This window comes from Manis pentadactyla, chromosome 15 (assembly GCF_030020395.1).
Source record: "Manis pentadactyla isolate mManPen7 chromosome 15, mManPen7.hap1, whole genome shotgun sequence".
Taxonomy (NCBI): domain Eukaryota; kingdom Metazoa; phylum Chordata; class Mammalia; order Pholidota; family Manidae; genus Manis; species Manis pentadactyla.
In genome coordinates, this window is record NC_080033.1 from 7,129,119 (window position 1) to 7,155,137 (window position 26,019).

General features: G+C 54.1%; 3 protein-coding genes across 6 annotated transcripts in view; 2 read left to right on the forward strand and 1 right to left on the reverse strand.

The window, feature by feature from the left end:
* ZNF576 (zinc finger protein 576) overlaps positions 1 to 26,019 on the reverse strand; it is a 204,635-nt gene that overhangs the window by 58,149 nt on the left and 120,467 nt on the right. The gene's annotated exons all lie outside the window — the stretch shown is intronic.
* On the forward strand, positions 236 to 15,818 carry PHLDB3 (pleckstrin homology like domain family B member 3). 3 transcript variants are annotated; one of them, XM_036918210.2, is made up of 16 exons: positions 238 to 465; positions 828 to 1,198; positions 1,825 to 2,019; positions 2,218 to 2,355; positions 3,750 to 3,878; positions 4,017 to 4,178; positions 4,913 to 5,023; positions 5,187 to 5,270; positions 5,612 to 5,722; positions 9,847 to 9,946; positions 10,088 to 10,178; positions 10,264 to 10,351; positions 10,635 to 10,691; positions 13,396 to 13,615; positions 14,276 to 14,361; positions 15,387 to 15,818. In XM_036918210.2, the coding sequence occupies exons 2-16, from the start codon at positions 965 to 967 to the stop codon at positions 15,519 to 15,521; spliced, it is 1,941 nt and encodes a 646-aa protein (XP_036774105.2). In that variant the 5' UTR covers positions 238 to 465; positions 828 to 964; the 3' UTR covers positions 15,522 to 15,818. The 3 variants fall into 3 exon arrangements, with proteins under 3 accessions (XP_036774106.2, XP_057348598.1, XP_036774105.2); XM_036918211.2 differs by lacking the exon at positions 10,635 to 10,691 and having other exon boundaries at positions 236 to 465; XM_057492615.1 differs by lacking the exon at positions 5,187 to 5,270 and having other exon boundaries at positions 237 to 465.
* LYPD3 (LY6/PLAUR domain containing 3) lies at positions 20,419 to 24,366 on the forward strand. Its single transcript, XM_036918264.2, has 5 exons — positions 20,419 to 20,598; positions 21,032 to 21,163; positions 21,933 to 22,103; positions 22,408 to 22,569; positions 23,335 to 24,366. The coding sequence occupies exons 1-5, from the start codon at positions 20,517 to 20,519 to the stop codon at positions 23,820 to 23,822; spliced, it is 1,035 nt and encodes a 344-aa protein (XP_036774159.2). The 5' UTR covers positions 20,419 to 20,516; the 3' UTR covers positions 23,823 to 24,366.

A 26,019-nucleotide genomic window follows, 5' to 3' on the forward strand; every position in this document is an offset into this window, starting at 1 on the left:
ATTCCCAGGGTCTGGGCATTGGGGAGGCGCTTGTATTTTAGGTGACCAAGACGTCTGATCCTCCACGGGGGAGGAACGTGGGAGCGGGGGTATGGGGGGGGGTCCCGACGCTGACTTTTCCGAGGGTGGGGCCGGGAAGGCCGGATGCCACGGCCGCGGGCGGGGCATTTGGTCGCTCCCTCCTCCCTCAGGAGCTGTTGGACCTGTTGTCCCCCCCTCTACTTCCGGGCTGCTGGGGAGGGGGACAGGACAGTCTCTCTCTCCTCCCTGTTTCCCCAGCCACCTGTTTCGTAGGCAGAAACGGCAGCGCCGGGAGCGCAGAGCAGAGCGCGCGGAAACCTGAGCAGCTGAGGGGGCCGGCGCTGCGGGGGCTGGAGCCTCGGCATCCAGGGTCGGCCGGGGAGGAGGAGAAGGCTGGAGATCGGGAATCTCGCTCCCGGCAGGAGCAGAGGACGCAGACTCCAGGTTTGTCCAGAGAAAGGGAGACTGGGAGCCCCGACTCATGGATCCGTGGGTGAGGCGCACGGGCGCTGCTCCCCTGCATGGGGTCGGAGCCAAACCTACTGGGCTCGGGAGAGAGGGGGCGGGAGCCCGCAATCCTGAGTCTCCGAGAGAAGAGGAGATGGGGTCGCTGCAGGGTGGTCCAAGGAATTGTGTGGGGGCTGCTGGGAAGGTACAAAGCTAGACACCTGGATAGGAGGGAGAGGACAGTAGGGGGCGCCCTAGGACCCCGGACTCAGATTCCGGTCCCGCCTCCGGAGAAGCCTACCCCCAGAAACTTGAGGCCGCGCCACGGGAACGCTCAGTTCCAGCCTTGGAACTCCTAGGCCCCGCCTCCTGGAGCACTCTCCGCGCGCCAGGGCAGTCCAGAGCGGAGCGCGGGCCTCCTGGGCCACGCCCCCACGCGGCCAGGCCACGCCCCCGGAACACCAGGCGACGCCCACCCGCCGAGCCAGGAGCGGCCATGGGGACACCGAGCAGCCCCGAAGAGGGGACCGAGCGGCCGCCGGTCTCGGAGTGCGACGCGGAGGTCCTGCCCCAGGGGGCTGCCCAACCCCAGGAGCGCTCCGAGGAGCCCAGCGAGCAGCAGGTGCCTGAGGCTCCGGCGGAGCTTCCGAGCGGCCAAGGAGCTGAGCAGCTGGCGGAGGAAGAGGAGGAAGTGGGGGAAGGCAGCAGCACTGAGAGCAGCCGCGACGCGGTGAGGGACTTGGAGGGCGAGAGCCCCGGGGACACCCGGACAGACCCAAGCGGTGACAGACACGGGCAGACAGGTGTAGAGAGACCAGAAGGACAGAGACCCGGAGACAGGGAGACTGAGGGACAAAGACCCAAAAGAGCCAGAGACGCAGAAAGACCGGAGAGATCCAGAGACAGAGACTCAGAGATGGGCGCAGAGGCACAGAAACCCGGAGACAAAGGGCGCAGATGTTCAGAGAAACAGAAATAGACGCAGAAACTTCCAGAGAGGACCTCCTCCGAGGGGAAAGAGACCTAGCGATTCGGACAGAGATAGATACTGAGTCGGAGAGGTGAAGTCCAGAGAAACGGGGTGGGGGGAAGACTCAGACCCCGGGAAAAGGCGCGAGAGGTCCAGGGCCTGCGAGGGCGTGACCCCAGGAGATTGGGACCTGGTAGGGAAAAAAACATTTCCCTTGAGTCGGCTTCGTACCCTCTCCCCGGACTGCGACCCCCTGGCCTCCTGCGGCCAGGGGTCCCCGGACCGCACCCTCCCCCACTTGAATAAAAGGGCGACCGGGTGAGGCGGACTCAGACCCCCCGAGTGACCGCGGGGGGTTGGCCTCTGACCACGCCCTCTCACTTCAGGCGGAGGCCCCGCCTCCACCATTGACCTCGGCCGAGGTAAAGACCGTTACCCCGGCGTCCGCGCGGACCGGGGAAGGGGCGCGAGGGGCCGCGCGGCGGCTTCGAGCGCAGCAGCTGGAGGCACTGACCCGCGTGACCCTGATGGAGCAGCGAGTGAAGGAGCTGCAGCGCCAGAAGAAGGAGCTGAGAATCGAGGTGAGCCTGCGAACTTCTTGGGATGTCTGGCCCCAATTTGGGGAGCCTGCATGGCCAGGCCCCCAGTTCTGTCCTCCTTCGGGATCGGACTCTAGGCCTCTAGCCCCATCCTCTCTCGGACCCAGGTGTCCGAGCCCCCGGCCCCCTCCTTCCTCAGACTCAGCCCTCTGCGCCCCCGCCCTTGCATTTTCTCTGCAGATGGAGGTGGAAGTGGCCCTTCTGCGGGGTGAGCTGGCCGGGGAGCGAGTGGCCGCTCGTCGGGAGGAGGAGCAGCTCCGCGCGCTGCTGGGGCAGCAGGTGGACTCCGAGCAGGGCTGCCGGGAGCAGCAGGAACAGGTCTTTTTGTCCTGCTGGGTCTTTATCATCGGTTTCCTTCCCTGCTGGACTCATTTTATATGGTGGTGCTCCTGGTCCTGGACCCCAGGGTCACCCCCACTCCCCAAATGGGGATACTTGGGCTGGGGGGTGGCAAATGGGCAGATGCTTTTCTTTTTCTTCCAACCCTCTGGACCATGATTTTGGAGCCTGACTCACTGGGGCCTCTTCCTTTGCCCCTCTTCCTTTGCTCCTTAAATGTCACATGGTGGAAAATGTCAAACCAGCAAACAGAATGATCAGAGGGCTGCCATGTGGTGGTCTCACTGGCTTCAGCAGTGATTAGTCTCCCATTCTTGTTCATATCCCCCAGTTTGCGTCCCCTTCTCTAGTTTTAGAAGCCAATCCCAAACACCATATTGCCTGTAACTACTTTAAGAACTTACTAACTCTTTAAGGGGAGATTATGATACAGTAACATTTTTAAAAACAGGCAGCTTGCTCACACAACTCCCTGTCATCCCCCAGCCTATCAGGTGACACTGCTCTGCTCTTTCTGCTCCCTTAACCTCTCTGATCCACCTCTCTTGCATCCTCACTGCCCAGGCCCCCATTTAGGTCTTATCCTCATTTCTTGGAAGACTGATGAAGGAGACGTCTCAGCACTTTGAATCCATCTCCCAGAGGATTCTCCTAAACCTACAACGACTCCATCCTTTCAGTCCTTCCACAACTCCCCATTGCCCCGGGAGAAGAGCTCCTCAGCATGGTTGACCAAACCAGACAGGAGCTGGGTGGCGCCTGCCTTTCCACTGGCATCTCACACTGTGCTCTTCACCCCTTTCTTCCATCTCCTCTCCTTTCTCTCTTGCCTGCGGTTACCCCCACCCTTCCTGTACTTTTCAACTTCTATGCACTTCTGCCATGCTTTTCCCTCTGCCCAAAATGCCCTTCCAGCTCCCTGTATCTCCCCAGATCTAAATGCGCCCTGATTTTTGAGGTTTATCTTGAAATCCTCACATCCAGAAAACCTAGGATTACCCCAGTAGAAATTGCTTCCCCCTCTGGGTGCCCACAGTCTCTGTCACTCCCCTGCTTGTCCCAGGCTGTAACTGGCTGTGTCCCCACATGGAGCGTGGGACCCAGATCCGACCCCTCTCTGGGTCCCCGGTATCAATCACCTAGTGACAATATATTTTACATTCATTCCTTCACTTGTTTCTTAAATAACTGTTTACCCTTCACCTACCCTGGGCAGTCCTGTACAAGAGTGAAGTAGACAAACAGGGTCTTTGCCCTCGTGAGGCTGACACCCCAGGCAGAGAGGAGTCTGAGATCCGGCTGGCTGGCCTTCGGTGGCCTCTGTTTCCCTTCCTGTGCTCAGGCTTAGGCTAAGAGCCTGGTTGTTCTTTTAGGAACAGAGGCGGCTGAGCCAGGAGCGGGATCGTGTGGAGGGTCTTCGCCAGAGACTCCAGGAGGCCCAGGGACAGCTTGACTTGCTGCCAGAAGACCAGCGTGAGCGGCTTCTGCAGGGGGTGCAGGAGGTGAGGGTCCTCCAGACCTTCTCAGGGACCCAGGGTCCAGGAAGCTTCTCCCTCAGGCACCAAACATCCAGGCCCTCAGGCCCTTCCTCCCCCACCTAGGGGTCCAGGCCTCTAGCCCTTTTGCATTCCTATCCACAGATGAGGGAACAGCTGGATATGGCCCAGCGTGCCTATGAGGACCTGGAGTTCCAGCAGCTGGAGCAGGAGAGCCGGAGGGAGGAAGAGGATCGGGACAGCCCTGGGGCCGGGGTGCTGGAGCCCAAGGCCCAGGAGCTCCGGGCCAGTGTGGCACAGCACAGGGTGAGTCAGGCTGGGCTGGCCCTGCGTCAAGTTTCTTTGCTCAAGTAATCTTTCCCCAGGTACTGAATTTGTAAAGGATAGAGCTGGGACCTGAACTTATGCAGTCCTCACTGTTTCACTCTATGCCTCCCAAACCCTAGTCCGGAAAGGTGCTCCCACCAGTCTTTTGTGGAAGCTTCGAATTCCAGGGTCTGACAAGTCTTGCAGGAAGAAGTGACATGTTTGGCTATATTTAATTAGTTACCCAGAGGTTTGGATTAGAAAGGTCTGATGCGGGTCGTCTTTGCCTACCTCTATTTCTGGATCTTTTTCCTGTCACTCTCTCCCTTCCTCTGTCTCACTCAGCTTCTGCCCATCTTTGTTCTGTTTCTGTTTTATCTCTTTTCTCTGTCTTTCTATCTCTGGGGGTCTGTCTTGGTCCTTTTCTATAGCTTTTCTGGTCTGTCTGTCCCTTTTTCTCTCTGTTCTTGGTGACATTCTCTGGGCCTGTGTCTGTATGGTGGACCTTCCATCCCCTGCAAACCCCCAGGCCTCTCTGGGCCCCCATAAGGGAAGAGGGTGTCTAGGAGCTTAACTCTGGCTCCCCTCCCACCCTCTCCCAGGCACCCAGGTCTCAGGGTCTCTGTTATAGGGTGGAGGACACCCTAGGTTCTCAAGGACGACCTGGTTCTGTGGGAGCCAGCTGGGAAACCTGGGGGAGCTGAATAAGCAGGGCACTTGGGGGTGCCCTGCAGCGCCGGATCCAGGTCTTGGAGGAGCAGCTCAAGTCGCTGGGGGAGCAGATGGCAGCTGAGAGCTGGGGGCTGAGCCGGAAAAAGGAGGAGGCCCTTCAGGCCCTGACACAAGTAAGTGCTCCCGGAGAGGCCTGTCCTCATTTCCTCACGTCCACCTGGGGCATCCCATTGCCTCCCTGCAGCCCGGGTGTTTCCTGGCCACAGGGAAGGCTGCTGGGACGGCCAGTTGTGACTCTTGAGATACGGCACTCAGTGACGTCCTGCCCTCCCCTAGGAGCGGAGCCGGCTGCTTAAGCTTAATCACCTGCAGGGAACCCCTGGTGGGGACTTCCCTGAGCCCAACCAGGCCCTCACTAAGGTATGGGGAATTTATGCCCCTGTCATCCCCTCCTCCTTCAGACCCGGGAGGAGTCCAGACTCCCAGGCCCCTTCTCCCTTGGGAACCAGGATCCTCAGCTCCTAATCCCCTTTACCCTTCAGACCCGGGAGTTTGGGCCACCAGCACCTCCTCCCCAGGGAACCAGCAGTCCGCACGTACAGCCCTTACTCGCTCAGACCATGTTCAGCTCTCGTGTGACCTTCAGCCTTTGTTTTTCTGAGAAATGGGCTGACACGGGAGACCTAGGCCAGAGCACCTGGAAACTGGTGGGTCCGCTGGGACCTTTCCAGCTCCCATTAACCTTCTGCGCTCCCCTGCAGCTCCTGTTCACCCAGAAGACAGACCGCCAGTTGCTGGTGCTCCAGGACCCCGCTGCCCACGCTGCCGCCGCCACTTCTTCCTGCCTCTTTGCTGTCCACAGCTCCCTGCAGGTGCCTGCCCACTGTCTCCATTTCCCCATGAGCCTCGCTCATCACTGCGTCTCCAGAACTTCCACTGGGGCTTTCTTTGCTATCGGGGTGGGGTGGGGGGAGGGCAGGGGAGGATGATCAAGGCGTATTTTTATTTTTATCAGGCTCAGCTTAATTTTTTTTCTCCTGCCTATCATCCCACACCTCCCCTGGTGAAAGGGGAATGTGCACACCCACGAGTAAGTTCTAAAAGCCACCCATCAGGGCATATTGATGAGAAGGCCTCCTCTCCCCACCCCACTGGCCCACAGCCCCCTCCCCAGAAGCAATTCTATGGAGTGTCTGTTCCTATGGAGTTATTACCTGAGTTAATTGGCTCCTGTGGATATGGAGCTTCTAAGGCCAGGTGGACCCTGTACCCACCTTGCACCCGGGTGTCACCTGGGGGGCCACGCCAGGAACCCTTGTGTGTGCTTTGCACAACATCACTCATCTGATCCCTGTACCAGCTGCAGCAGGACGGTGGGATGGTGCTCACCTTGCAAAGGGGACAGCAAGTCCGGGAAGAGAAATGACTTGCTCAAGTCCCATACCCCAGAAGGGGAAGTGGCAGAGCCAGGTTTGAACCAAGGCTGCCTGTTTCCACTGCCTGTGCCTTCAGGAGACAAGGATTTCTCAGGAATCCTGCAGTATCCAAGGGGGCACTTACGGCTATAGCCCTAGTTCAGAAGGAATGACTGGGGAAGGAGGGAAGAGCTCAGGGAGTAGTTATTGACTCAGCCAGAAACATAAACAAGTGGATGAATGAACACATGAATTAACAAATCTCTCCTCCTGGCCCCTTCCTCTCTCCAAGTCCTCTGAAATCCCTCTCAAAGCCCACTCCTCTTTCCAGGATCATGTGATGTCTGAGAATACTGGCTGTGCCTGGATTTAAATATCTGTTCTGCCACTTCCTGGCTGGCTGAATTTAGACAGGTCTCTGTGGCTCAGTTTACATGGCTGCAAACTGGGAATAATGACAGCAGCATTCAGCAGTTAATGGTTAAAGTGGTACTCAGCATGTGGTAGGTGTTCAGTGAATGTGGGTTGCTGCTGCTCTGATTATAATTTCAATCATTAGTAGTGTTATAATTATCATCACCCGTCTTCTACCCCCTCCCGCCCTCCTTGGTTTTGTGACCCTCTACCAGCTTCCTCACTGATGCCTCCAACTTTTTGTCTCCCAGGAGTCTGTTCCCCACACAAGAGCCTCCTACTTCAACCCTTCCCACCAAAAGCCTTCAGTGGGCCCCTTCATGGTCTGGCCCCTGTCCGTCTCCCCCTCCTCTCCCTCCTCTCCCTCATACTCACTGATCAGCTGCAGGACCACTGACCTGCCAGTGTTCCACACTTGTTCCTGCCTCAGGGCTGTTGCACTTGCTGTTCCTACTTCCTGGAATACGCTTCCTGTCAGTCTTCCCTAGCCAACTCTTATTCTCTAGGCCTTAGGGTCAGTGCCCCTAGTTTTCCAATTGGAGGGCGATCCTCTTCTATAACACTGCCTTCTTCACTCATGGCAGTGTCTGATGATACACTTGGCTAATCCAGTTCCTATGATTCAAGCCCCAGGCAGACAAGGCTGGGGTCCTTCATGCCCCCACTTGCTTCCTCAGTGCCAAGTATCTATAGTCTGTCTGCTAAGAAGTGGTAGGGGAATCCGTTGAAGGCAGGAAAGAGTGAAGAGGCATAAAAATTTGCAACTCAGATTCCACTCTGAAGGGGAGTGAAATTTTCCCAATTCCCAGGGCTTTTGGAGGCTTAAGTGGCTCTGCAGAGCACCAAGTACACTGCCAGGCATGGATGAGCACTTGGTAAATATTGGCTGTTATTATCTTTAAAGCTTTTTACTGTTAAAAATAATACAAGGATAGAAATTCACATCCAACACGTGCGCCGCTTACTTGTTCCAGGGGGAACACTCCGGAAGCGCAGCCCCTGCCCTCCTCCATGCGACCCCTCTCTGCCTCCCTGAGAATAGCCACTAGCCTGCCGCTTAGTTGCCTTTCTTTACATTTCAGTTCTGTCGTTCAGTGTCCCTAAACAGGAATGTTTAGTCTTACACTTTTATTTTTTATCTTTTGTGGACATGCATGTTAAGGCTCCTTTTATCTGTAGACTTCCCTCCATTTTTGTCCCCCTTGCAGTTGATTTGGCCGGCCAAGAAACCAGATGGTCCTTGTGCAGTTTCCCAGGCAGGGTTTGCTGATGGCGCCGTGGGGGAAGGTTGTCAGCTGGTTCTGCCTCTGCTTCCTGTATCGTTGGATGTGGGGCCTGAGTGGGTGCAGGTTCATTGCGCAAGACTTCCTGGGAGCAGGATGTCTGTCCTCTGTTGCGTTGTCTAGACCTTACCTGTGGATTCATCAGAGGTCGGAAGGGATAAAATCCCGATCTGCTATTGCTTCTTCATTTCCTGATTGAAATGCCTGATAAGGAGAGGCTTGCCTTCCTTTGCCACTAGGTTACCCAGGGGAATGGCTTTTGTAGTAAATGAAGGCAAAATGCTTGGTACTTTCGCTATATCCACTTGTCTTATAAAGAGTTGGTTCCCGTGCATCCTCCCAAGGTAACCAATCCGACTTTTCCTTTACTAGTATTAACTAATGTATGGAATATATTTGAGGAGTTATGATCTATGACAATGAGAATCCTTAGTGGCACTCAATTTATGCAACTTGCTATATTTATTCTATATTATCCATACAGAGCTGTTGCTGTGTTTTATTTTTAAAATGGTTTCGGTTTATTTATTCCTCTCAGATAAGTTTATTTTCATATTTTGGCAACATTTATTTTGAGAATAAAATTTGCAGAAATACTAGAAAGAATGCCTATCTACACAGCATCCTGATTCTGTAACTAACACTTCAAACACATTTGACATTTGCTTTGTTATTTTTTCTCCCGGGAGTACAAACGCACTCACACACACAATTTATTCTTTTCGGAAGCATGATTTCCCTTTACTCCTAAATACTTCTACATTTGTTACTTAAGGTCAAATCATTGTCCAATTTAACCACGGTACAGAGATCACATTCAGGCCACTAACACTGAGATAATACTAGTCAAATCCACAGATCTTATTCATATTTTGTCAGTTGTCCGCTTATGTTTTCCTAGTAAAAAAGAAAAACAAATTCTGGTCCAGCAACGCAGATTGCATTTAGTTGTCATGTTTATTATTATTTTTTAAAGCTAACATTCCTCTCCTTCATCAGAGGGTGTGGGAGGATTCCATCCATTCAATTCCTCTCCCAGGACCACCAGATTACCCATGTCCTGAATCTTCCTGGAGAGGTTGAGTGTTTATAGTCTGTCAGGTATAGACTTTCCCCTCTTTTTATGCATAGGTGATGTATTCTTTGTTCTGACTTGCTTTTCTCTTAATTCTCCGCTGGATATACAGAGCAGCCTCTGTTTATACTACACTGCAGTTTCCTGCCCTGTAGACCATCCCTGGTTTATTTCCTCCTCCCCCTGCTGATGAGCACTTTTTCCCGCAGTAATCTTGAACTCAGGTCGTTGTGCGCATGTACGAGTGTGTTCACAGGGTACAGTCCTAGCAGTGGAATCGGGGCTCACTTATGCCTTTGTCGTTTTTAAAAAAGAGCCAAATTGTCTCCATAAAGATTGTTCCAATGGAACCCCCAGCATTATGGGAGGCTGTCTAGGCTTCCCATGTCCCCGCCAACACGGTAAGCTTTTTTTTTTATTTTACAGTTTTATCAGGACATAATGCACATATCCTACAATTCACTTATTTAAAGTCTACAATTCAGTGGTTTTGAGTATATTCACAGAGTTGTGCAACCATCACCACAGTCAGTTTTAGAGCATTGTCCCCGGAAGAAACCCGCATCCCTTAGCTATTGTCCCCAAGTTCCCCTCCCCGTGGACCTTCTCCCCTAACCCCCCCAACCACTAATCTACTTCCTGTCTCTGTAGATGTGCCCACTCTGGACAATACGTTGTGTGGTCCTCTGTGACTGGTGTGTTTACAGGAACTGTTTGATCTCTGCGGATTAGATGGTGGTTTTACTTGGCCATTTTCTGACTCAGGGTTGAAACTGAGCATCTTGTCCTGTGTGCATGTGTGTTTTCAGGGCGCCATTGGCCTCCAGAGGACTGGAAGCCTGCCCCGGAAGAGGGGAGAGAGAGGGAGCCAGAGGGGTTCCCCCCGACCTCTGTCCCTCCATTGTACTGGTGAGGACCGCTCCCACCCTGTGGGCCCCTCCCCCATAATCATCCTCCCTGCCCGCAGCGTGGAGGAGCTGGATGCTCCGGTGGGCGGTGGGCGGGGAGGTGGAGGGGAGTCACGCACCCTAGCCCAGACCTTCTCCCCAGGACCCCTGGAGGCCTCCGCGCTCCCACCAGCAGCAGGAGACGCTGGGAGACACCCCCTCTATCAGCTGCTGAACTGTGGCCCTGAGAATACGTGAGACATCAGGGAGAAGGTGGGGAGATGCAGGAAAGAGGCCGGCCCACTGTACCGTGCCCTGATCTCTGTTCCCTCCTCCTAGCTGTGGGGCCCTCCACCCAGACATCGCCCGCATGGAGCGGCTTCTGCAGCAGGCGGTGGCAGAGAGGGAGCGGCTGCTCAAGGCCAGGGTGAGACCCCAGGCCCCCCTCCTTAGGGTCAGGAGGTCCTACTGCAGCCCCTCCTCCCCCAGACCCAGGGGTCCAGGTCCCCGGCCCTTTCTCCCCCAGACCCAGGGGTCCAGGCCCCTGGCCCCTCCTCCTCCAGACCCAGGGGTCCAGGCCCCAGGCCCCTCCTCCTTTAGACTCAGGGGTCCAGGCCCCCAGCCACTCCTCCCAGGACCCAGGAACCCAGTACATTCTCCCCCACTCCTTACTGGTTAGCATCCTTATTGACTTCATCCTAAACACACAGGAAGGGACGAGAAGGAGCACAGAAGGTCCCTCAGGCCCTGCTGTCCCTGCCATCACGGTCAGTCTCACCCCTGCCCTCGTCCCCCCTCCCCTACTGTGTCCTCTGCCTCTGTCCTTTCTTCTTCCATCCTTCCCTCTGCTCCAGCAGCATAGAAAAGTGTCCTGGGCTTGTCAAGGGAAGGGGAACTAGGCTTAGTTTCTGTTCCCATGACAGGTATCTGTCCCCACGGTATGTCCTTGGGTGACTGCTGTACTTCTCTGTGCCTCGGTTTCCTCCTCTGTAAATGGGCAACAGTGTCAGCAGTTACTGCAGAATGTGGGCAGCTACATGCTGGGGCTTTTCCAAATAATTTAGAATTCTGTTTTAGTTGTTTAATTCTTTTTTTTAAAAAAAGGACTTCTTAGTATAGAAATATTCAGCATATGCAAAGGTAGAGAGAGTAGATGAATACGCCCCCCGCCCCTGCCTGTGCCCCCCAGGCAGCTTCAGTGTCACTGTTGATTCTTGTTTTACTTGCCAACTTTATTTTACTGACCTGACACCTACTTCCCACCCTGCAGTGGAATATTTTAAAGCAAACTCCCGGTATGGCCTCATTACTTCCATACCTCACTGTGTGTCTCCAATAGATAATATGTGTATCTTCCAATATCTGGGATTTTAAAGCGAACCCTAGATGTTGCATTATTACATGCATACCTCACTATGTACCTCCAGCAGGTACATTTTTTAAAATGTAAACATTCCATTTCATAATTGGTTATTTGAATCTGAATCCCAACAGAGCGCCCAGAGTATATTTGGCCAAAATGTCTCTTAAATCTTGAGATAAAGAGTCCTCTCTCCCCACCTGAAAAAATAAATCCACTTATTGGTGGAGACAAATCAAGCCATTTATCCTGCAGAGGTTCTCACATTCTGGATTTAGCTGAGAGCTCCTCATTTTTACCTCCACTAATATCATGGATGTATTTGTGTTTTAACGAATGCTGTAGAATGTGGCACAGTGAAGGTCTCCCTGCTGGACCTCTGGAGGTGCAGGTGTTTTCTGTAGTTGTTCATGCTTTTCTGTATATACACTGGTCGAACCACCCCATATGAATTCATTCTCCTGTAAATGAGCACGTAGTCCCGGCCAGCTTTCCATTTTCTTAACCATTTGTCCTTTCCTTATTCTTTTTTAACCAATGCTCATTTGTGTGTGTACTGTGTGAGGCCCTGAGTTACACAGTGACCAAAATGACAACCCCTGTCCTCAGGGAAGCTGGCGTTCAGTGGGGCAGAGACAACAAGCAGCATCAATAAATAAAATAAGCGTATTATGTGTCGATAAGAGTCAGGAAGTAAAATGAAACAAGAAGGGCTGGGGAGGCTCCTGGGTGGGGAGGCATAAGCTCTACCTCATTAAAAATGAAGGGCTCCTGCTTTGTAGCATCATCATTCATTAAACAGTCCCCTCTGGGTGCATTGTCCCCCTCGGCTGCTTACATGCCCAAGCTGCCACCTTGTGCACAGGAGCAAGTGTGCATCTGGGATTCTCGCCTGGAAGTGGAATCCCCTGGTTAGAGACCCTGACAGCAGTTAGCTCCTAGGAAGGGAGCCGTGAGAACCCTGATTTTCACTACAGGGAGCCTGAGGCTCCTAGATGAGCACCTACCCGGAGGGGTGACACGGGTGGGCAGTGGTGGAGTCGAGTCGCGAGCCCACCTCTGCCCGCCTGGGTTGGGCCCCACCCCAGCCTGTCCTACTCAGGTGACCTTGGTGAGTCACTTCCTTTCTGGAGCCTCAACTTCCTCATCTGTCAAGTGGGGACAGTAATGGATAGTTTTGGAGAGGAAACAAGGCGAACACTGATGGCTTGGCACAGTGCCAGATGCACAGTGTGCCCTTCCATGCACGGTGGGCATTAGTGTATGGATCTGGCGACGTGACCCATAGAAGATTCCAGGCCCCAGTGGGCGCCCTTTTGGCCATCCCTTCCCTCCTGTGCATCCCCCCGGCTCCTTCTCGCTCTCCCCATCCCCAGCCAATGAGTGTTATTGCTGTTTTTCGTCCCTTCTCACTCTGGCCTCACTTCCCTTTCTCAGCCCCCTGTACTCAAAGTGCTGCCCGCAGGCCAACAGAACCTCACCCCCATCCTGGACCCCCACCCTGGAATGACAATTTAACAAAATCCCACGGGGTCCACTTGCCCCTTGAAGTCTGAGCTCACCGCTGCTCTGAGCCTCAGTGTGACTGCGGAGATCATACCCTTCTTTGCAGGGACCATTTGGTAAGAACAGGTTGAATCAGGCTGGGCCTTGTGAATAGTCGGCACTTTCATTGCCTATTCTCCCCCCTATCGCCCCCTGAGTTGATGATTCTTCCTGGTGAGTCCTGGCTTGGTCTGCTCTAGCTGTGTGACTTGGGCCTAGTGACTTAACCTCTCTGAATCTTGGTTTCCACATCTGTAAAATGGGGATGATGATGTACTTATGCCACCAAGAAAGTTTGAGGAGGCAGATGGATTATACCTACGTAAAGTGCTTAGCACAGGTAGTAATCAAGTTGTTGATACTGGTAAAGCCCTGGGCAGAGAGGCATAGTCCATAAATGTAGCTGCCAGGGTCATTGTCGCGATGGTCATCACTAATATTACTGTTTAAAGGCTGGCGACCTTCCACGTGAGCTGCTCCGTCTGACTGGCTCTTCTGAGGGCTGCAGGCTGCAGGACCCCCTCCTGACCTTTGACATCAGCTGCCCCCTTCTCTTCTATCCTCAGGCCCCGCCCACGTCCCCACCTTGCCCTCTGGGTCCCCGGGTCTTGGATCTCCGGCAACACCTGGAACGCTGGGGTCACAACCCGGAAAACTGCGCTCACGTCCGCGTGTCCGGGGGCTGCTGCCGCGGACCCCTGGTGAAGATGGGCGGCCGTATCAAGACCTGGAGGAAGCGGTGGTTCTGCTTTGACCGCCAGGCGCGCCGCCTGGCCTACTACGCGGGTAAGCCCAGTGTGGACGCCCAGGACCCTGGAAGAGCCCATTCTGAGGTCCTCCCCGTGGGACATCCAGGAGTCACAGCCCCCGCCCCCTTCTCTTCTAGGCCCAGGTCTTCCTCAGACCGCAGGAGTCTCTGTCCCACGCCCCACCTCCTCCAGGGTCCAGGAGATTGCTCCTTGTCTCTACAACCCAGGACAGGAGTCTGGGCCCCAGCCCCTTCCTCCTTATCCACCCAGTTTTCCTCCATACAACAGTTTTGTACAGTTCTGGACCCCACACCCCATTTTCCTAAGACACCCAGAGGGTATCTGGGTACCCTCAGGAGGCACTCAGCAAGGTCTGAAGCCGCATTGTCTGTACCACCCCCAACACCCCTGTCCCTCCTCCCTAGGGGAATCAGTAGTTCTGAACTTCTTGAGTCCCTTCCTTTCTCAGGGCCCAAGGCACTCGGACCAAGCACTCAGCTCCCCAGACCCCATTCCCTAGTCTCCACACCAGGCTTCCCACCCAGCATCCGTACAAACCCACCGCCTCCCAACCACGGGACTTTAGGGGCCTCCGGACTCAGTCACCATGCTCCTCACCCCAACCCCAGTCTTGGGACTTGGGCCTAGTGACCTGTGCCCACCCCTCACTGGCTGTTTCTCCCCCTCCCTCTGTCAGACAAGGAAGAGACCAAGCTCAAAGGCGTCATCTACTTCCAGGCCATCGAGGAAGTCTATTACGACCACTTACGCTGTGCCTTCAAGGTGAAGCCCCGCTTGGTGCTGCCCTGCCCCTCTGGCTGGGCCCCTGTGGTTAGGTCTTAGCTTGTTCCTGGGGAAAGCCGCCCACAGACCCTACTGCCAGGGTGCTCCAGCACAGGAGACTGACAGCTCATGTCGCTGCAGCCGCCAGAAGTGAAGGGCTCCGTCTCTGACTCTCAGCCACTGTTACTTCTCTTAGAGCAAACGATTTAGAACAAAACTTTGGCAGACTCTGCTGCCAAGCCGGGAGTAAGCCAATGAAGAGAGCAGGCTGAGGACCGAGGCTTCCTGGGAGGCTCGGAAGGAGACAGTCATTTCTCAGCCTCTGCCCACAGCCGCCAGATGGGAATAGGCCCCTTAGTGTCAGTCTCACTGTATTAATTTTTCCGTAGGGACCTCAGGAATTTGAACTTACAAAAAAGTGCAGTTCCAGAAATTTAAATGGTGGCAACTGGTACAGTGTTTAGAAAGCTCTGTGGAAAGCAACCAATTATAGCTTTTTAGACCTTAATTTAGAATCACAGCTGTGGAACATCAGGAAAGTCCCTTCCCTTGCCATACTTCTCACCTGCAAAACCGGCACACTTCAACCCATTTTCTCAGAGTTGAGAAGGTTAAAAACAGGTAATGGATGTAAAGGACTTACTGAATTTGGGATTGGCAAGTAGGTACCCAAAAAATAGGTTATAAACACTAACTTTCCTCAGTTCCTAGGCAGTGGGAGGCCAGGAACCTAAATACAGGGGAGGGGAAATTTGAATGCTTATAGATCTAATATGGAAGATAGGACACGGTCCCTCCTTTTCAATTCCTCTTGCTTCCAAATTCCTAAGCGCCTTCCTGTGTTAGTTCATTAAATCCTCAAAACCAAATGAGGCAGGTAGCATTATTTAGGAGGACAGATGAGGAAACAGGTTCAGAGAGTCTAAGTAATTTGTCCAATGTCACACAGCCCTTAAATGGCAAGGCTACGATTTGAATCCAACTGCCCCCTTAAACCACTTCCATTCCGTTACTTATTATTTCAGAGCCCCAACCCTCGCCTGACGTTCTGCGTCAAAACCTACGAACGCCTTTTCTACATGGTGGCACCCAGTCCCGAGGCCATGCGCATTTGGATGGATGTCGTCGTGACCGCTGCCGATGAGAACCACGCCTCCTGAGCGGCCCCACCTTCTGGGCGGGACACCCCGGCGAGGCTCCGCCCCCCACGCGTTGTTTCCCTGCCCTGCCCACTCCCGAAAAGCCTGGGCCTGCCCTTCTGGAATTTTCCTGGGAATTCTGCAGACGCTGCGGCTGGGCTGGTCTGAGCCTCGGCGTCCTGGGCTGCGGGTGCCTTCCCCTGACAGGAAGCCAGCCCCCGGGGCCCTGCTCTGGGCAGAAGGAGGAGGAGGGTGGGGCGGGAAGGAACTATTTATTGGTGCTCCTGTGATACCGAATTAAAACATGGAGGAAAAACAGTTGTTGATCCTGTGGCTTCCAGGCCAGGCATTCAGCTGATGGGTACCTTCAACTCCGGGGGCAGGGCTGGGAGGGGGAGGTGGGCAGTCCTTAGTCTTAGGCAATTTTGTTTTTTTAGTTTGTAGGCCCACGTATTTACACCTTTTTCAACTTGACTGTGCTTTTGGCAATTTCTAGGAACTCTTCTGCCCTTCAGTCCTTGACAGGTTCCCTCTGCCTGATCTTTAACCAGCTAGCTCCTCGTTCTTCAGGTTTCTTGGGGATGCCCCTCCTTCAGGAAGCCCTTCCTGACTTCCCTGGCTGGGTCGGGCACCTCCCGTGTGAGCTCCCCTGACCCATCCCCAAATACGCTAGGTCATCTCTGATGATGGATCTTTTCCCCTTTTGGACTGGGAGCCCCGTGAAGGCAGAGCCAGGGCTGACCTGATCACTCCTGTGTCCCCAGCATCATCAGGCACATTTCATTCCATGAAAGTGGAAAAACAAAATGCTTCCCTTTCACCTCTCTGTACATACTGTTCCCTTTGCGCAGGCACCTTTCCCCACTCCACCCTACTCCTCCTCATCATGCAAGTGACTGGTCAGGCGTTTTCTTCATCAGGAAGCCCTCCCTGATTGTCCTGGCTGAGTCAAATCGGCCCTGATCTCTCTGCCTCGGCCTCCTCCATCAAGGCCCTGACTTCTGTGGGTCATTACAGCGGATGAGTGTGTCTCCTGTCCTGGGTAGGAGCCCCAGGAGGGACTGGGACTGTTTCAGGCATTTATGAGTTCCTGACACATGGCAAATGGCCCAAGTGCAAACTAGGCATTGAGGGCATGTCTGCTGGTTGAATAAACTGATTAGCTAGAGATGGGGATGGGACACGGGTGAACAGGCAGATACAGGAATCTTCATCCCTATGTCTATCCAAGGTGGCTCCTTCAAGAAGCTCTCCCTGATTCCCAGGCTGGCTTGGGTGCCTATTCTGGGGCCCCACAGTCCCCTGCGCTCCCCCCATTACTGGCCACTCTAGGCAGTCACTGGACACAGGCCTTTCCCCTCAAACCTTTCTGGACCTAGGTATGCAGTCCCTCTGGTTCCTGTCTCCTCAGGACCTGAGTGTCCGGTGCCAGGATTCCTTGAGGATCTAGATGTGCTGCTCCTAAGACCTGGGAACGCAAACCTCCAATCCTCAGGCCCTCAGGGACCCCAGGTGTCCCTTGGCTCCACTTCCAGGTGTGAGACATCTGGACTCTTAGATCAATGCATCCCCCAGCCTTCTGCAAACAGGCCCTTCGGGGATCAGCTTCACAGGCATGCAGCCAATGTAGCTGATAGGTCCCTGTGCTCAGAAAAGCCCTCCTGGGTGTAATGCTCTGTGGTTGCCATCTAGAAAGTAAAGTCTGAAGGGATGTTGAGCATGAGCAGAGGGGATTGAGGAATCTGCTCACGCAAGATCCTACCTCCCTCCACCTCCCACCTGCGCAGGTGGGAGGACAGGTTCTCTCTGCCTTCCCCTCCCTGCCCCTGCTTGTGACCTCTGCTGCCTCCAGCTTGGGCAGGCCTGGTGCACCTAGGAAGGTCAGGGTCACACATTGTGCCTCATGGCATCTTGGGCTGGGGCGTGGCAGCGGGCAGCTGGTGGAAGGGAAACCCACTCACCAAGTTGCTCTAGTTGTGGGACAGAGTCTCCAGACGCCTGGGAAGGTCTGTGCTCAAGCCAGTGCCCCCTTTGCCCAAGGGAACATGACATTAAACACCATAAGGGGTCAAGAGAGATGGCAGAAGAAAGGAAAAAACTGTTTCTATTTGAGTACCGTTATGACACTCTTTCCTGCCTTTTGAACTGAGTCCCCATATATATACATTTTGCACTGAGCTCCACGAATGATGTAGCCGGCCCTGCCCTTGATCCCACCCCTCCCCTGACGCATCCCACACAGAACGTCCCTGAGGAAGTAGGTCTGAGGCAGGCTGGGAACATCACTGTGCTCAGAGCCTGCCCTGCCCCCGGGGCCAGGAAACCCATAGTGGGTGTGGTCCCAGAGTTTTCTGAGCCCTGGAATAACCTGCAGGCCTGGGGACTGTCTCAGCACTGTCCCCTGTGTTCCTCTTATCTGGGCAGCCAGATTCCAAATCTCTGCTGCAGTGGCCTCTGTGGAGAGGAGCTGGGTAGAGTCACAGAACAGGTGTGAGTAGAGGCCCCACATACAAACCTCCCTCTGCTCTCTGGTTCTGGGCCAGGCAGGGGTCAGCGCCCAGGATCTGGGCAGGCCTGAGCAAGAAGACTCCCCACCCTGGGTCCCACTCCCTCCCAAGACGCTAGTTCTTCTGGTCTGGCCAGTTGGGGTTCCTCCCTGAAACTCTCCCACGCCTCCTGCTCCTGCGCACACAATAATAATATTATATATATTATATATAATAATAATAATATTATATATATATAATAATAATATTATTATTCTGCCTCATTTCACCTCCAGGAGACAGGGGTTCTCAGACCCATTTGGCAAAATAAGCAGCTGAAGTCCAGAGAGGGAGACACAGTTGCTTGAGGTCACACAGCAAGAGGATGGCAATGGCGGTATTAAAATTTCAGTCTGGTTATTCTAGACCTGATACTTTGTCCACTGCCTCACTCTGCAATGAAAGACACTCCTTCCTCTATATAAACTGGACACCTCAGAGGCTCAGAGAAGAAGGGAAGACACTTATGCAGGGTCATACAGCAAACCTTAAATGAGGCTGGGATTCCAAGGCTTGGAGGCAGGGAGGCAGGAGCTGGTGCTGAATGACTTCCCATGTAGTCATTCACTTTCTCTGAGCCTCAGCATATGTGACTGAGGTACTAGTCATTGTTGGGAATGGGGGTGCCCAGCGGGGGCTGGGGAACAGATAATATCTTTATGAACAGAGCCGCTATTTTTTCTGCCATAGATAAATAAGCTAGGAGAAACAGCAAGGTTAAACCTGTAACTTACATAATAATATAATATATAATAAATATATATATATATATTGAGATATATATAATAAAATATATGATCAATAGAAATAATATATGGGCAGTCACTTATATTAACCAGGATATGGGGATGCTTAATCATTTTGTGGTTTGAACAATATCGCTGCTTATTTCTGTGCTCAGATGTGCTAACGCAGTGGTCCTGATAGTATCTCTCTCCATCATAGTCGCAGTGTGGCCCTGTCTGATGTCGGTGTTCAGTGTTGGTGGGTGACACAGCACCATAGCCTTACTGTGAGTGTCAGGCCAACTCCTGGCCGTCAGGGGCTGCTTTCTTTTTGCTTATCTGGAGGCCTGCCCAGCTCCCTCCCTGGTCTCCTGGCCTTCTCTCTTGCCCCTTCTAGAGGCCTTTTATTTATTTTTTAACAGAGAAACCACAGTGACCTCTTTTCCTTCCTTTTTAAAAAAGAATAGCGTTCATCCAGGGAAGTGCACAAGCATACAGCTTGGCGACTCCTTACATACACTGTGGTGTTTGTACACATGTGTTACCACCATCCAGGTGAAGATAGGGGGAACTTCTCACTATGGCTCCTTTGGGGCAATGGCCTCCCCAAAGTAACCCCTGATTTGATTTCTATCACTGCAGATCACTTTTGTCTGTTCTAGAACTCCATATAAATGGAGTTACACAGTATGCTTTATTTATTTAAGGCTCCTTGAGTTCAGCAAAGTTTCTAAGATTCCTCCACATTGCTGCAGGTAACCAGGAGCTGGCTTGTTCTCATTGCTGTGCGCAGTTCCATGGGATTAATGGCCCATTAATTTTTTCCCCATTCATTTTTTAAAGGATATTTGCAATAGTTTGCAGGCTGATCATATTAAAAAGTAAATCTGATCATGTACTCTAGCTGATTTAGACACTCTCAATGGTTCTCCACCTTTCTCAGAATTAATTCAAATCTCTCCTCAGGGCATGTAATGGCCTGCACGTCTGGCTATTGTCTGGTTGTCTGCCTCAGTTGTCCCCTTTCTCCTCTTTGTCTCTGAGCTCCAGGCACACTGCTCTCCTGTCTGAGTTTGGATGGTCCCTGTGACTTCCCACCTCTAGGTGTTTGCTTGGGTGGCTCCCTCTGCTCTGTAATGACCTCTGCCCCCACCCCGACCTGCTTCACTGACTAAATCCTCCTCATCTTTGACATCACAACTCCAATAACATCCTGGGGGGGCTAGGCTTCACTGACCTGCTCCCACTTCTAGAGTCCACACCTCCTTGTAGCACCCTACACTTCTTCTGTCATTGCCCTCATTGCATATAACAATTTGTGTCATTATTGATTAACACCTGCCGCCCCCATCAGACTGTGAGCTCTGTGAGGACAGGCACTGGTTCTGTCTTAATCCCTTGTCACTGGGACCAAAGCCAACAACTAAATCCGGGGTAAATAAAGTGCTGAGTGTTGAGGAGACCCTCTCCATGAGCCTCGGTCCTCTCCTCTCTACCAGCAAACACACAGCCTTTCTCCTGGGAGCTGTCAGGGAGCCTTGACTCCCGCCTTTTCCCTCGGCAGCTGTGGGTGACGCACCCAGGGGTGGGCGGTGCGGGCCCCGCCCCACAGCAGACGCTGATTTGGCCCGGTTGGGCAAGGCCAGGGTTGCCTGGGGGGAGGTTACTCATCCCCGGCTCAGGTAAGAGGGCCCAGGTTGGGAGGCGGCACACCCAGGGGGGACGCCGAGGGAGCAGGACGCACCATGGACCTGGCCGGAAGAGCAGGCGCCCGCGCAGTGATCTGGACTATAGTCTGGCTGCTGCTGTCACTGCTGCTCCGAGAAGGTGGGTCTGATGCCTCGAGGGGGTGGAGCGGGTAGAGTGGGGGCTCTAGAGAGGAGGGTCCCGTCACCCCCTGCAGAGAGGGTCGTGGGAAGGGATCCGTCACTGAGCCAATTCAGCTGTGGGGAGAGTTAGCCCATCTTCAGTGGAGAACTGTGGGAAGGTGTCCCTATCCATGGCAGGGATCCCCCACCTGAGTATAAGGGGGCTGTGGAAGGATGCTCCCACCGCAGGCACAGGAGCTTGAAGGAAATGTGCCACAGTGTATTTCATGGCACCAGATTTGTGGGAAGGTTTTCCTTACTCCTGTCCTGGAAAAGGGTGTGCAAAAGCAATGGCTCGGCCGGGAACGGAGGGCGTGGGAAGGGCTATCTCTCCTTTGGGACAGGAGGCTTCAGTAGGGATCACGCAGTCCCACTGGGCCCTGCACCCCCAGGAGCGCAGGCCCTGGAGTGCTACAGCTGTGTGCAGAAAGCAGATGACGGGTGCTCTCCGCAGAAGACCAAGACCGTGAAGTGCGCGCCCGGTGTGGACGTCTGCACAGAGGCCGTGGGGGCGGTGGAGACCAGTGAGTGGGGGCCCCTGGTCCAGGCGTACCCGTTCAAGCTCCTCCAGCTAGGCCCCGCCTCCTTATAGCCCGCCCCGCCCCCTGAATTTGTCCCCACCCCGTCAACGCAGTCCCATCCCTCCCATTCAGCCTGGCCTGAGTCCTTTGTCGTAATCAAGCATTAAGGTTTTGACGGTTGCGGGGCTGAGGGTTGCAAAATGAGTGGAGTGAATTGGGAGAGCTCGGATCTGGTGCCTCGTCCTCTTCGAAGGCACACCCTGTCCATTTCCGCTCAACTACTGAGAGCCCTTCTCCAGTCTGTCCTGCCAGAAGCCTCTCTTCCCCAAACAGCCTCCCCTACCCATCGGGCTCCCTGGTGATAGAGATCCTAGGTCCTCTTAGGTTCCTTAGACTGAGACTCCACCCCGCCGACCCGTCCTCGAGGGATCCCGCCTCCATCTGAGGCCAGGGCTCCTAGGAGGACCCAACCCTCTCTGATCCTGTGCCTTTTTGACAGTCGCTTAGTTCTTTCTGAAGTTGCTTTCTGCGGTTTTGCCCCCCTGCGGCTCACCTGCATCCCTGGCTCTGTCCAGCGTCTGTCAACCTGTCCGTCCCCTCGGAGTCAGCCCTCTGAGGTTGCGCCCCTCTATCTGTGGTACTTTCCCCTCCAATCTGCTCTTTCGGAGGCCCCAGCCCTCCGACTCTGGGCTGGCGATCCTCGGGTGCGGATCTACTGGAGGCCCCGCCCCTAATGCCCCGCCCGCTGACCCCTCCCCTCCCTCTTCGGCAGTCCACGGACAGTTCTCAGTGGCAGTGCGGGGCTGCGGATCGGGACTCCCGGGCAAGAATGACCGCGGACTGGACCTGTACGGGATGCTGGCCTTTATCCAGCTGCAGCAATGCTCCCAGGACCGCTGCAATGCCAAGCTCAACCTCACCTCGCGAGTACTCAACCCCGCAGGTAGGACCAGGGGAGCAACCACGCAGACTGAGGGGCTGGGAGTGATCACGTGCTGCAGGCGGGAGAGCGAGGCAGGACTGGGGGCGGGGCCACGAGGCAGGAGGCGGAGCTTAACTGCTCTAAGCGCCAGGAGGCTGGAGCGGGGGCGGGCCTGTGGTCAGTGGGCGGGCCCACGGGGTGGGCGGGGTTATTCCCCAGGCGGGCCCGAGGTTGAGCTGCGCATCCGTTTAGGGGCGGAGATGTGGACCAGAGGGACCCGGAGCAGAGCTTCTCGACCTTTCTTTCCTACTCAATCCCCTCTCAGGCAATGAGAGTGCATCCGAGCCCAACGGTGTCGAGTGCTACAGCTGCGTGGGGCTGAGCCACGAGGCGTGCCAGGGTACGGCGCCGCCTGTCGTGAGCTGCTACAACGCCAGCGACCGCGTCTACAAGGGCTGTTTTGATGGCAACGTCACCTTGACGGCAGGTGAGAGAGCCCGGGAGCTCGAAGCTTACAGGGGTTGCGGTAACTTTTCTCAGGTCTCGTGGGCGCAGGGAGTCCTTTCCCCAAAGGGCTCTCCCTCCAGCGCATTCTGGGAATCGTTGGCCTAAGTGCGCGTCTTGAGCCTGAGCACCTGAGAAATGTGCTGTCCCTAATAGAGCATGGGAATACGGGTGCTTTTGTCTGCAGTGCTTTGGGGAAATACGTTTCCTGCCAGGTGCAGGGTGCGACGAGGTGCTTTCGGAAACGTATTTCAGCTTCCAGGCTTCTGCCCGGGAATTTTGTGGAGTCTAGTTTTCATTCCTTAAAACCCGGGTTAGCACCTGCACCTAACTACTTAGAAGAGATGCTCCGCCGGCCTCCTGGCGTCTGCCAGGTGTGTTCTGGGAGATGTAGTTCTGACTCAAAGACTGCATTTTGGCTGGGCTGGGTGGGAGAGATGGAGGGGAAGTTTGTCCCCTCTGGTCGTGTGAGAGGTGTAGCCCTGCCCAAACCTTTCTTACAAGGCATTGTGGCGCTCCCAGTTCAGCTCACACGCTTCAGCTCTCAGTATGGAAGTGTGGTCCATGTGTAAACACAGGGGAACAGTGTTTCCCAAAGTGGGGCCTGAATCGAGACTTAGATTAGTGGATGCAGAGCCTTTCTGTCTCGTGTTTTGGTGGTTCTGCGCTCATTTTACCCCCGTTTCATTCTGGCTCTGCCTGCCCCCCTCTCTCCAACCGCGTACCTACCAGTGTCTCCCTCCTGCAGCTAACATGACTGTGGCCTTGCCTGTCCGGGGCTGTGTCCTGGACGATTTGTGCACCCGGGATTCCGTGACAGGCCCGGGATTTACCCTCAAAGGCTCCTGCTGCCAGGGATCCCGCTGTAACTCCGACCTCCGAAACAAGACCTACTTCTCCCTGAGGTTCCCGCCCCTTGTCCTGATGCCGCCTCCTCAGCCCACCACTCTGGCCCCAACCACCTCTGTCACTCCTTCCACGCCACCCCCGACCACCCGCACCTCCACCTCGAAGCCCCCTCCAGCCCCAACCAGCCGGACTCCTCCACAGGAAGCAGAACCCGAGATCTCCCAGGATGAGGACTCCAGCGTGGCCGGAAGTGCTGCTGGCCACCAGGACCGTAGTAATATGGGGCAGTACCCCGCACAAGGTGGACCCCATAACAAAGGCACTGCAGCGCCTTCCGCTGTGTTGGCGGCCCTTCTGTTGGCTGTGGCTGCTGGCACCCTGCTCTGAGCTTCTCCACTGGGAAACCTCCCTCCTGTCCTAGTTCCCTGGCCCTGGGCACCTTCTCTTCCCATTACTTCCCTTTCCCACCACTGGGCTGGGCTGGCCCAGCCCCTGTTCTTCCAGTCTCCCCCAGTCTCCCTAGCTTCCTCTGCACTGGTTTGCGGCTTCAGGAAATAAAGTTACTGTTGTGTATCTCCTGCCGGGTGTCCTAGCTTTTTGAGGGCAGCGAGTGGATTCCCTTCATCCTTGTCTCTCCCTCATCTCCACATGGTGCCTGGAGCAGAGAGGTCAGAGCTGTCACAGGGAAGGTGTGAGAGGCAGTGCGAAGCCTCCTATTTGCTTTCTCTCAGTCCAGCTGGAATATGGGGGGCAGCGAGGATTTACGGTTCCTTCCTCTGATGGCTGCTGCACCTGCACCCTGTCTTCGTGGGAATTATTTTGGCGTCTTCTTACTAGACTGTGAGCTCCTCAAGAGCAGGGACTGGGCCTTGTGCCTCCTTGTGGTCTCTTTCTGGCACAGAAAGGCCTCAATAAAAATTTAATTACTTTGTATAGTATTTTAAAGGAGTCGTTTCTATCTCATTTCTTACACTAACTTCTTGAAGCCAAGCTGGGCAGAAATGCCAAGACCGTTAGCAGATGGAGAAGCTGAGATCTAGAGCCGCAACCTTGGGGGAAGGCGGGGTTTGAACCGCTTGTGTCTCCTGGGGTTTAGCCAGCCTGTGGGCGATTCCACTGTGAGGGGCACGTGGGTGAAAGCAGTGTGGGTGAATGGAGCTGCTGGCAGTGTTTGGGAGCAGAGGGGAGCTCCGTCTACTGGTTTGTGCACATCCCCAGGCCTCAGCTGCCTTGCTGTATGTCTCATTTCTTCAGACTCGTCAGGGGCCCAGCCACTGCCTCCCACTTGTCCAGAGGGCTTGAGGTGCTGCAGTCAGTCTTTGCTCCCTGTTGGGGACCTGGAGTCTGAGCCCCACCTCCGTCTCCTCCGATCAGATGAAAGCATAGAGGCCTCGGAGGAAAAGCCTGGCTTGGGAATGGGAGGGCCTGGCAGGTTTGGGGACTGCTTGAGGGAAGGGCGGCCAGATGCAGGGAATAGGAGATAATAACAGTAACACTGTGATATCACTATTAATAGGGAATAGCATGACAAAACAATAGTAAATGATCTTAGTAACAAAATAGGGAATTCATGAGAGCACGAGCATCAGCAGCCACAGAGCATCAGTAACAGTAACTATAGTTCTAGGAATGTTGGTCATTGCAAAAGAATCCTTAGCCGCGGAAGCCAGGCCTATTCTAATGGTGTTTGCATCCATCATGTTTTAATTTTTTGTATACCTTCTCAGAGTGGATGATTGGGGAAACCGAGGCTCAGATGGCAGAATAACCAACAGCAAGTAGTACATTTATTATGTGCCAGGTACTCTTTCAAATGCTGTACTTGAGTTAACGTAACCTACACAACCATCTCAGGAGGTAAGTATCAGCCGTCTGCATTTTACAGGGTGAGAAACCAGGCCCAGAGAGGTTGATAAACTTGCCCTAGGGTACCCAGCGAATAAACAGTGGAGCCATAACTTTTCCCTCAGCTTGACTGAATTTAGGCTTATTCCTGCTTCTTAAACCCCTGACCTTTCTTTCATCCGGAGCCTTCCAGAATTCAGATGGCCTAGCCACAGAGACCCCAGACATCCCTTTTCTTAGATCATTTACTTTAGAAAACTTGTCATTATAAAGTCTTTCTCTGTTGTCTTGAGAAGTAGGTAAATTTCCTTAAAGAGCCTCTTGCCAGTTTTACAGTCCAGGAAATGTCTTTCTCAGACCTGGGAACCTTCTCTTTGAAATGTCAACATGAAAGGAGCTACCCCTTCTGTCTCCCAGTTTCCCCTGACTTTGCGGATGCCTTTCTTCAAGTAGTAAACTACCTCCTGTCCTGAAGATGTGAGTAGGTTTCCTTTCCCCGAGGCCACAGCCAATCAGCAAACCCAGACAACCTGCCAGCTTCCCAGCCCAGCTCTTAAAAAGCCCACTGCCCTTTGTTTCAGTTGAGTTGAGCTCAGACTGAGTGCTGGCCGCTCTCCCCTGCTGTGCAATGCATGAAGACTTCCTTGCCTGTTTAATTCGTTGGGTACAGTTTTTCTTTGACAACCATGAGCTCTCAACCCGATGTTCCACAGTTTCAGGCCGACCACTAGGTAACTGA

Bases quoted from the DNA above. Each gene is read 5' to 3' on its own strand.
- PHLDB3 (XM_036918210.2), top strand. From the start codon at position 965: ATGGGGACACCGAGCAGCCCCGAAGAGGGGACCGAGCGGCCGCCGGTC. The intron at 1,199-1,824 runs GTGAGGGACTTG...CTCTCACTTCAG, and splicing joins CTGAGAGCAGCCGCGACGCG to GCGGAGGCCCCGCCTCCACC. The intron at 2,356-3,749 runs GTCTTTTTGTCC...TTGTTCTTTTAG, and splicing joins GCCGGGAGCAGCAGGAACAG to GAACAGAGGCGGCTGAGCCA.
- LYPD3 (XM_036918264.2), top strand. From the start codon at position 20,517: ATGGACCTGGCCGGAAGAGCAGGCGCCCGCGCAGTGATCTGGACTATA. The intron at 22,104-22,407 runs GTAGGACCAGGG...ATCCCCTCTCAG, and splicing joins GCGAGTACTCAACCCCGCAG to GCAATGAGAGTGCATCCGAG. The intron at 22,570-23,334 runs GTGAGAGAGCCC...TCCCTCCTGCAG, and splicing joins CAACGTCACCTTGACGGCAG to CTAACATGACTGTGGCCTTG.